The sequence below is a fragment of the Podarcis liolepis genome (genome assembly GCF_965112155.1).
Source record: "Podarcis liolepis genome assembly, chromosome: 2".
In the NCBI taxonomy this organism is placed as follows: Eukaryota; Metazoa; Chordata; class Lepidosauria; order Squamata; family Lacertidae; genus Podarcis; species Podarcis liolepis.
In genome coordinates, this window is record NC_139555.1 from 22,105,542 (window position 1) to 22,115,735 (window position 10,194).

The following is a 10,194-nucleotide window of genomic DNA, read 5'->3' on the forward strand; positions in this document are numbered from 1 at the left end:
CAGAAAAACTCTGGGTAATCACTTATACAATTCACATTTGGCAGGGCTGCCAGGAGCTTGTTAAAATTGCTTGGGGCTCCAGATCTGGTCAGTGGGACACTAGCTGACCATCCCTTAATCTACGAAACCCCATCATTTGCAAGCATGTCCCACAAACTTGGTTTCTCCTGCAGAGCATATTACGAACTTGATTAAGGTGGTTTCTGATTGGCTATCTTTCCCCCTATCTTCTTGGCAGGGTGCTGCGGAAATTTCAATACCTCCTCAATCCACGGCAGGTCTACAATTTACTGAAGGGGGGGCCCGGACCTGGGTGAGTTGCTGTGACCTTCAGTGCATGTCAATTGTGTCTTCCTGTTGTGACAGTAGATGCCCATGTTTCACATCTCTTGAAGGATAAAGCAGGTTGCTGGTGGGAAATGGTGTGTGTGTGTGTGTGTGTGTGTGTGTGTGTGTGTGTGTGTGAACGAGCACAGCTGGAGGAATTTTGTGCTCTATCTATAGGTGGCTTGTGATCAGGACTGAGAGGCAGCTATGGAACCTGTGGCTAAAACTTAATTGTATGCACCTTTTTTGTTCCAGGCTGAACTTCTTCCGGGATGTGCCAGATTTCCGTATCCTGGTTTGCGGCGGTGACGGCACAGTCGGATGGATCTTGGATGCCATTGGTAGGTCTTTGAGACACTTTAAAGGTTTTCCTTTTCCACAGTCTGGTGTGGATAAAGAGCCAATCCAAAACCTCCGTTTTTGTGTCAACACGATAACTGCTACTTGCTTTAAAAGGGCCAATGATGTACCCATCATCCTAACACCTGGGGTTGTCTGCTAGCGTCGCTAATGTTGCCACTCCATGTTATAAAGAAAAGATCGGTTTTCATTCTCTTTTTAGACAAAGCCAACCTACCAAGTCGGCCTCCTGTGGCTGTGTTGCCCCTGGGAACTGGCAATGATCTGGCCCGCTGCCTTCGCTGGGGAGGAGGTGAGTAACACTAGTTGGTCTCCATCTCATGCTGCTAATCACCTGGAATCAGACCAGGTGACCCACTAGAGACTATGCTGTTTCCTTGTCCCAGCTAAGACCATTTAGCCATGTAGGTTTCTCCCACAGCCCTGAATTTGACCAGTGGGTCCATTAATAACAGCAAAGAAGGTGCCCTGATGTCAGGCAGGTTAGCTGAACAAGTGAGTGTACAGAGTCTCCTGATATTTCTCCTGGGGTTTTAGACCCTGGGTATGAATCTTGTGCTGTCCAATTTCTCTTACGTTCCCTTTCTTTCTTTCTTTCTTTCTTTCTTTCTTTCTCCCTCTCCCTCTCCCTCTCCCCCTCCCCCTCCCCCTCCCCCTCTCTCTTTGTCTCTTTGAAAAGCAAAACGTCCGCCTCTGCAGTTTTGTGTTGAAAACATTCAGTACATAGCTGATATAGCAATAACTCATAAACAGTAATGTGATAGCATATAGTTCTTCCCCTGGGGCTAGGACAACCTGGGTTCAGATTCCTGCCCGGCCACAAAGTCATTTGCGTTGTCTACCTCACATGGTTGTTGTGAGGATCACCCCATGTCCCTTACCCTGAACTCCAGCATATGACTGGAAAGCTAAGCACAGCAGCATGTATAAAATAAAGCTGCATTTTATAAAAAGCCTCTGACAGATCTTGGCTCCATAACAAAAGTGCTTTCTGTTGTGGCTTAATCTTTCCCTTAAATAGTAGCAACCCAAACATTCTAGCATGGGAATTAGTCCTAGTACTGGAGAAAGGAAAGCACTGGAAAAGCAGCTTGAGGTTGCCTGGTTTCGTGCTCCTCTCATCTTGATTTGATTACTAGACTAAGACTGTCTGGCCAAGGTGGGGGAGTGGAGCTTATTACCCGAGTTCACACTTACAACATTTTAAAAATCACAAGCCTACTCCCTCCCTCCTCAGTCTCTAATGCATAAATTTCTGCCCAGGTTATGACGGCGAGAACCTAGTGAAGATCCTTAAAGACATTGAGGCAAGCAGCATCCTGCAGATGGATCGCTGGTCAGTCCAGGTGACGCCCGACAACCCTGATGAGAAAGGGGACCCCGTCCCCTACGAGATCATCAACAACTATTTCTCCATTGGGGTAGTAAGTATGGAAGGGGCAAGTGAAAATACCAAGGAGGACAGCCCTCCTCTTCAAGCCCGTGGAGGGTGCATATTCTGTGTGTGTGTGTGTATTACTGTGAGAAAGGAGAGATGGGAGGTTTTGCGGTCTTCTGAGCTGTTGCTATACTGTTGCCACTGAAGTCAGTGGCAGGAGACTGCAGAGAAGGGGGCAGGAGGTTTCAAGCAAGAGGGATACAGGACATAGCAGAAAGTTGAGAAAGACTGGAAGCAGGGGATGGAGAGGGGACTCTGGGGAGCTGAGAGGTGGCAGGCGGTGGGAGGGAACTTTGGAAGAAGCTGTGTGGGACATCTCCTCCCATCCCATTGTTCCCTCTCCACCTCCATGACGCCCCCTCTTATTTCTGACTCTGTCTTTCTCACCCACCCTTTCTCCAGGATGCCTCCATTGCCCACCGATTCCATGTCATGAGGGAGAAATACCCGGAGAAATTTAACAGCAGGTTAGCGCAGTACGGTTGGGGAGCACCTTCCCTTGGGCGCTGTATCTACCCAGAATCCTCTGCTCTGGAATCATGGCTGTCTTCCCCTGTGTAGCCAGTCCGATCTGGCACTTGAGTCTCCTTATTCATGCATAGGAACCTCTGCCTGTGGGGAGGAAGGGGCTTTTTGGTCCCTGGCCTCCTTAGCACACTGTCGGTGCTTTTCCGTCTCTCCCTGGGAAGCATCTGTGGGTGGTATGGGGCTGCCATGTGGCCGAGAAAGCAGTTGGTTCTAAGGAGAAGATGGTTTGGGCCATGGAGTAGTTGGGTAGTAAAAGAGGATGCTCTTCAGAGGGGGCAGTCTAGGCTGGCAACATTGGTTGGTAATATGGTGCCCTGAGCAAGGTCAAAATTTGGCAGCCCCAAATGATCTTCTCAGTTATGGATCTTCTCAGTTTTGCTCCCGTGCGGGGGAACCACATGCACTGCCCTAAATCTGATGCTGCTGGCAAGTCCTGCAGGTGGATGTGTTTGGCTGAGGCCTTCCTGGGAGAAACAGAACCCAGCCACATGCTTTTCATTTTTTTGTTTCGCACTCCCTTTTCCCCTGGACCAGGATGAAGAACAAGCTCTGGTATTTTGAGTTTGCTACATCGGAGACCATCTTTGCCACATGCAAAAAGCTCAAGGAGTGCCTGTCTGTCGAGGTGAGGTTCCCCCTTGTGGCGCTCAAGTCGAACAGCTGTGCTGCAACTGTGAAAGATGAGAGTTGCCTTTTCTGTCCTTTTCAGTGATCTCTGCTGCAGATTACTGGGGAATCAGAGCAAACGTCAGTCCGCAAAAAAACCCGATCGACGTTTGTTATGATTCAGCAGTAAGCCGCAAATTTTCCCGGGGAAACCTCTCAGACTTGTTTCTAGAAATCATGGAGCAAAGGGGAGTGTGGATGAACCCTAAGGTTAAGTCAGACTCCAAGAGATACTTGGTATTCTTGTGAACACCAGGACTTAGGAACAACGCTGCCTCTGAGCATGGGTGCACTCGTCATTGAGTTGCCAGAAGCAGCTTGGCACCCACTACACATTTGACATTTGGACTTCTGCATTGGACGAGGGGGACTGCCAAGCAGGCTGGAGCCCACAGCACTTTTCATTTTAAAAATAAGCACTGCCACCTCTCCCTCTGTCACCTTTCCATGGGCCTTTCGAGAATTCATCTTGATTTGCTCAGTTGCACTGCTTACCAAGCATTTGTTTGACTGGTCATGATCCCACACTTTTTGGTGCATTTACCAGCCACGTTTTGGTGCATTTTCTAATAACAAAAAGTCCTTTTTTAAAAAAAGAAAGGCGTTTTGTTACACCAGATCACTTTAATTCCTTTTCATTGTGCAAACCTCAATTTATTATATGTGACTGAATCTCTCCTGGAAAATACTGACAGTCTGGAAGTGACCCATGGAAAAAAACTACTCTCTTGATAGCTTCATAATGTTGTTGTTTTTCTCTCTCTCTACCCTATTAACTGCTGGTCAAGGCTGGATCTAGAACTTAACCCTCACCTCAGTGCTGTAGGGGTGGCATTTAAAGGGGCATTGCTTGAACAACTTGTGGGTTGGGGCAGCTGGCTAAAATGTTTTGGTTCCTCTGTCTTGTTTTCATTGGCTTGGGGTTGGTGGTTGTTTTAATTTTGGTATAACTGTAAAATTATTAGTTTCTATTGATTTATTGGTTTACTTATAGTCGCTACAAGACATTCTTTTAAAAATATTTTATGTTTTATTATGTTTTTATATATGCTGTAAGCCACCCAGAGTGGCTGGAGAAACCCAGCCGGATGGGTGGTATATTATTAGTATTATTATTATTATTATTAATAATAATAATAATAATAATAATAATGTCAGTTACCTCTCTTGATGAGAGATGGTAAGCAAGAGAGAGGAAGTTTTAAATATGATGTGGCGTCTTTCTCTATTGAATTCATTTTATTTTATAGGGGTTGTGTCATATGATTTATGATTCATGTTTTTACTCTGCCAAGTGCTTTGATATTTCTATGATATTTTTATAAAAAATAAAATGAAGAATAGATATAAATAAATACATTTATAAATATACAAGTTTCTCTAAGTGGTAAATTAGTTATTGGATTATATTTATAATATTGGTATTTGTAGCTGTCTCTCTCTCTCGGACACACACACACACACACACACATATATATATATGAGAAATTATATGAATGTATATGCATTTGTTATGTTTTTGCAGTTACTGCATCCTCTGCATCAAATAATAAAGAACACACACACACCCTATACCTATACCTATACCTATATCTATATCGAGTGATGCTAACTTTCCCCCCCACATTCCTTTCCCCACCCCAAGTGCTGTGGGCAGCCTATTGACCTCAGCGGAGCACTTTCTGGAGTAGCAGTCCTCAACATTCCCAGCATGCACGGTGGCTCCAACCTCTGGGGTGAGACCAAAAGACCTTTGGGGGAGGCGGCGGCACGAAGCACAGCAGGGGGTGCCGCACAGCCCCAGGTCATCAGTGATGCCGAAACTCTGAAGAACTGTGTACAAGGTGAGCTGAGGAAGAAGGGGCAGCAGCTGGGCTCAGGTGGGTTGGGCTGCTTTAGGCAGCAGCGGATGTGGAAAGCCAGAGCAGATTTGAATTGTGACCGTGAACAAGGAATGGAGTGATGCTGCACAGGTGGCAGGCAGGCTTGTAATATTGCTGACACTCCTGAGAACATCACACAGGGAGGGTTTGGCTAGGGAAAGCAGTTCTAAGTCCAGCTCCGAGGACCTTCTGGCTCTCCACCCCCCATCGTACAGCCCAGCTCTGAGGGCCTTCTGGTGGTTCCCTCCCTGTGAGAAGCAAAGTTCCAGGGAACCAGGCAGAATGCCTTCTTGGTAGTGGCGCCCTCCCACCAGATACCAAGGAAGCAAAGAACTACACAACTTTTAAAAGAAAACTGAAGGCTGCCCTGTTTCGGGAAGTAGTAGTAGTAGTAGTAGCAGTAGTAGTAGTAGTAATAGTGTGTGTGTGTGTGTGTGTGTGTGTGTGTGTGTGTGTGTGTGTGTAAAAATTTTTATACCCTGCCCATCTGGCCGGGCCTCCCCAGCCACCCTGGGCAGCTCCCAACAGAATAGTAAAAACACAATAAATCATCAAACATTACAAACTTCCCTGAACAGGGTTGCCTTCAGATGTCTTCTAAAAGTCAGATAGTTGTTTATTTCCTTGACATCCACAGGGCGGGTGCCACTACCCAGAAGGCCCTCTGCCTGGTTCCCTGTAACTTCGCTTCTCGCAGGGAGGGAACCACCAGAAGGCCCTCAGAGCTGGGCTGTACGATGGGGGTGGAGAGCCTCCTTCAGGTATACTGGGCCGAGGCTGTTTAGGGCTTTAAAGGTCAGCACCAACATTTTGAATTGTGCTTGGAAACGTACTGGGAGTCAATGTAGGTCTTTCAGGAGCGGTGTTATGTGGTCTCGGTGGCCACTCCGTATTTAATGTTTGATGTCTTAGCTTTTTATATGTGCTGGAAGCTGCCCAAAGCGGCTGGGTGAAACTCAGCCAGATAGGCGGGGTATAAATAATAAAGTTGTTGTTCTTGTAAGTAGATATGGGCAAAACTTTCAATATTCTCCTCTTCTCTTCCTCCCCTTTGCTATTTCTCACCTAGACCTAAGTGACCGGCGGATGGAGGTGGTGGGCCTGGAAGGCGTCTTAGAGATGGGACAGATTTACACGGGACTGAAGAGCGCGGGCAAACGCCTGGCCAAGTGCTCTGAGATCACACTGCGGTGAGTTAGGCGGTTGGTCTGCAACGGGGCTTCTCCTTCTCTTGCAGTTGCCATTGTGACCCTCACATGTCCTAAGGGAAAGAAAGATGCCGGGTTGCTGGGCAACTTCCTTCCGCCCTTCCCAAAGGGTACCAGATACATGGTCATTGGCAGAGCGAGCGATAACGAGCAAAAGGGGTGTCCACGGCTTAATTAGTGCCAGGATTCAGCCCAAGGACTTGGCTCTGGAGCATGTGAAGTAATGATGGTGGCCCTTTTGTGCGCAGAATGAAATTCTATCAGCAATTATTTAAGCCCTTCACTCGAGATGCAGCACTATACAAGCAACTCCTGCTTTAGGTGCGACCAAGCACAGGTGAACCACACTGAACCTGGATGTCATAAAGACATCACTAAAAGGGCAGAATGGGGACGAGGCAGAGCGCTTGGTTTTTCCAGTGGGTCTCTGATTTCATGCAAGCGCACCGTGACCTAGAACTCAACCCCCACGTGAATAGGAGGTTGCCTGTAGTGTTTCATAGGGTATGGTATAGTGTGAGGGTGATTTTAGGCAAACCACTGTCTCTCAACCTCAGCCCCACATCTGCAATATGGTCATAATAGTACTGGACTACCTTACAGGGCTGTGATAACGATTACTCCAATAAGGCACGTGAAGGGCTTTGAACGGAAATGAACTGTTTTATTCCTTCTTATTCCTGACGCCCGGGCCGAGTGTTGTTGCTTATGCTGCCAAAATGGCATCACTCACACACACACACACACACACACACACACACACACACTAAGGAGGGGGAGAGCTTTTAAGATTTGCAGAAGTATGCAAAATATTTAGGGGGGAAACCTGAGCATGCTTGGTGGGAGAAATCATAAAACTGAGAGGGTGACGGAATAGAGTGGAGTGAATTTTGAAAGAGGGCATCACTGATTGATTAAATCAGTGAACAGGAACACTGGGCAGCTCAGTTGGTTAGAGCATGGTGCCCATAATGCCAAGGTTGCAGGTTCGATCCCTGTATGGGACAGCTGTATATTCTTGCATTGTTGGGGGTTGGACTGGATGATCCTCAGAGGTCCCTTCCAACTCGAGTTTATAACAGGACAGGACTGCCTACTGCAACATATTGTTGCAAAGCCCACTTGTAAATTCTTAGTAGTATAGGCTGGCTGAAGCAGAAAATCCATGATGAGACGCAGCCACTCACCTGCAGAAGTCTGTGTCTCATGTTTCCATGTTAGCATCTGCTCACCATTCCCTCTCTGTGTGCTTTTGCAGAACCTTCAAGCATCTCCCCATGCAGATTGATGGAGAGCCCTGGATGCAAGCCCCATGCACGGTAAGCACCTAGTGCAGGGCTGGGGAACTGGATTCCCCACCCCCATGGACCACATTTGTCCAGTGGAAGAGGCTGTTCACCTGTCAGTCACCTGATGCAAGCATGATGTTAGGAGAAGCATTTCCCTTTGCCGTCTGATTGAAGTCAAGCTGCGCTGCTAAGATGGATGCCTCTAGCCAGTCCCACTGGGGGTTACAGTCAGCACAGATCAGCTCATTGGCTCTGATTGCAACCCTTGCTTTTGGCAGGGATCAGCTGCACTCAGGAGTTCCAATTGCAATGGCGCCAAATTTTTACAAGCCCCACTCACCAAGGACTATTTGCGAGCACCCTTTAAGGCTACCAATTGTTCCTTTACCTGCCCACGCCTGACATCACAGGTGGGCATGCTTTGGGGAAAACAGCTTTGTGGGTCGAATCAGGACCCCTTTCTGAAGCTGCCCAGTCAGGACCCCTTTCTGAAGCTGCCCAGTCAGGAAGCTGCTTCTCACCTCACCGATACAGATCGCGCCAGCGTAAGGCAAATCCCAAAGCTGCTGTACATTAGTTCCTGAGACGCGGAGCCTGTTGGGTTATGGGACCTGAGATGCTTTGTACTTCTTTCACTGATATGGATGCTATGTTTTGCTGGGTCGAAAAAGGGACGCAGCCATTGCTTTGCTCTACCATTGCAGGGGCACTATGGCATGTTAATAGAGTCCTTCTTAAGTGTTGCCGCACCCTGTTTTCCTGTGTTTCCAGATCAAAATAACCCACAAGAACCAAGCCCCAATGCTCATCGCTCCACCTCCCCGATCCTCCAGCTTTTTCGGCTTGAAGAAGGGACCACAGGAGCCCTAAAAGAAAAAGCGCTTCTGGGTCTATCAGAAGCCACGGTGATGCAGCTGGAGACCTGTTGTCGGGATGTCCAATGCTCTTGCACCATGGGGGGAAGTCCTGCTCTCTATCACCACCACCAAACACAAACAGTTGAACAAGGTTTCTTGCTGCCTGGTACGTGGCAAAGCGGGTGGGCAGCTGCAGCCACAGCGCCTTTGCTTCTGCCACACAGATCGACGTTGCCAATTCCTTGAACCGGGGTGGGAGAGCCGTTGCAATACCCCTGCCATCGGGTGTTGTCCCTTGTGGGCTGCCTGCATGTGCCGGTGCGCCCTTACCCCAAATTGTGTGGGTGCCAAATCCTCCTTCACTGACCACTCAAAAGGCCCTGTAAATTGTCTGCTCTTGCCCTTCCGGTTCTGTTCCTTGTAGGTTGTTACCCCTTGCACTCGAGGTTACTACTGAAAGACTGTGGCGGCACCGGCTCGCCTTTCCCGCTCCTCCCCTCCGTCCCCCTTTTATTTATTGCAACTCCATTCCAAGTCCTCCACTTAGCGTTCTCAGAAGTGCCTCAGCGTAGTAATAAAGAGTTGGGCTTGGATGGTGGTGGTTGTCCTGTTGTTGTAGCTGGTTTCTTTGGTTACGGGCAGACATGAAAGCCTGGGACATCGTGGGGCCACCAAATTTAAAATGGCTGTGTGTTGGCTATTTCCCAAAAGATGAGATGTGCCGTGGCTTACTTTTGAGGTTTGGGAAAGGGGGGGTGGAGTATGTGTGTCTGCGCACATGTGAAAGTACCCGAAAGCGATGTTACTGCTTCTGTGGTACCAGCCCAGATCGTGCATTGGTAGCTTTTAAAAACCTGTTGGGAAGAAAGGACGGAAAACTGGGCTCTGTTAGGAATGTGGCTCTTAGAAGACCTGCTGCTCCTTCTCTCTCGCTTGTTAGGAAGACCTGCTGCTCCTCCTCTGTCTCCTAAGAGTCAGTGGAGTGGTGAAATTAACTAGGTGGCATTTGCTAGCACTTCTCGAACATACTAGCCTGTTGTTGGGTTTTTCTTCTTCTTTGTTAAATGGATAGAAGAGGACAAGTATGGATGTGCAGCCGTTCTTTCACATAACAGGTACAAGCAGCCCTGCCTCTTCTGTCAGCCAGGAAGCCCCACAGCACACTCTGCAGAATGATTCCCCCATAAATCTGAGATCCCAGCGCCCTTCTTTGTCTTGGGCCTCATCCTGACATTGCTCTGCCACATGCTTTCACCCTAGTCTGTGCTGCAGATCTTCCTATCTTGCTCATTCCACAGCAGCCTGTTCTCACTCTCTTATCTCCTTCAGGGCAGAAACCTCTCTTTGGGAGAGCTGTACTTTATAAAACCTGTTCCTCGAAAGCCAGGCCTTCCTACTCTCCAGCTTCTCTAACTGCCCTGACAAGCTGCTGCTGCTGCTTCCTTCCCATTGCTCTAGTGTACCCTGTGGCCACCAGTGACAGCTATGGTATGCTCACCAGGTACATGACATGTACAGCGTCATGCAAGGGAATGTGGTTAACTAGGAGCCCATCTATGCAGAGGGACCATATCACTTCAGGCAGTAAATGAGGTGTTGTTTTTGCAGCCTCTCCTTACTTAAAAGGCTTGCAGCATA

The 10,194-nt window shown here is 48.1% G+C and overlaps 1 protein-coding gene across 7 annotated transcripts in view; it reads left to right on the plus strand.

The window, feature by feature from the left end:
* DGKA (diacylglycerol kinase alpha) overlaps window positions 1-9,149 on the plus strand; it is a 79,520-nt gene extending 70,371 nt beyond the window's left edge. For all 7 annotated transcript variants that reach the window (XM_083489986.1, XM_083489984.1, XM_083489990.1 and 4 more), the window contains 10 exons: window positions 239-313; window positions 583-668; window positions 890-979; window positions 1,951-2,111; window positions 2,528-2,592; window positions 3,188-3,278; window positions 4,965-5,163; window positions 6,272-6,392; window positions 7,669-7,729; window positions 8,471-9,149. In XM_083489986.1, coding sequence (XP_083346112.1) covers window positions 239-313; window positions 583-668; window positions 890-979; window positions 1,951-2,111; window positions 2,528-2,592; window positions 3,188-3,278; window positions 4,965-5,163; window positions 6,272-6,392; window positions 7,669-7,729; window positions 8,471-8,569 — 1,048 coding nt within the window. In that variant the 3' untranslated portion in view covers window positions 8,570-9,149. The remainder of the gene's footprint in view (window positions 1-238; window positions 314-582; window positions 669-889; window positions 980-1,950; window positions 2,112-2,527; window positions 2,593-3,187; window positions 3,279-4,964; window positions 5,164-6,271; window positions 6,393-7,668; window positions 7,730-8,470) is intronic.
* The last annotated feature ends 1,045 nt before the right edge of the window (window positions 9,150-10,194 follow it).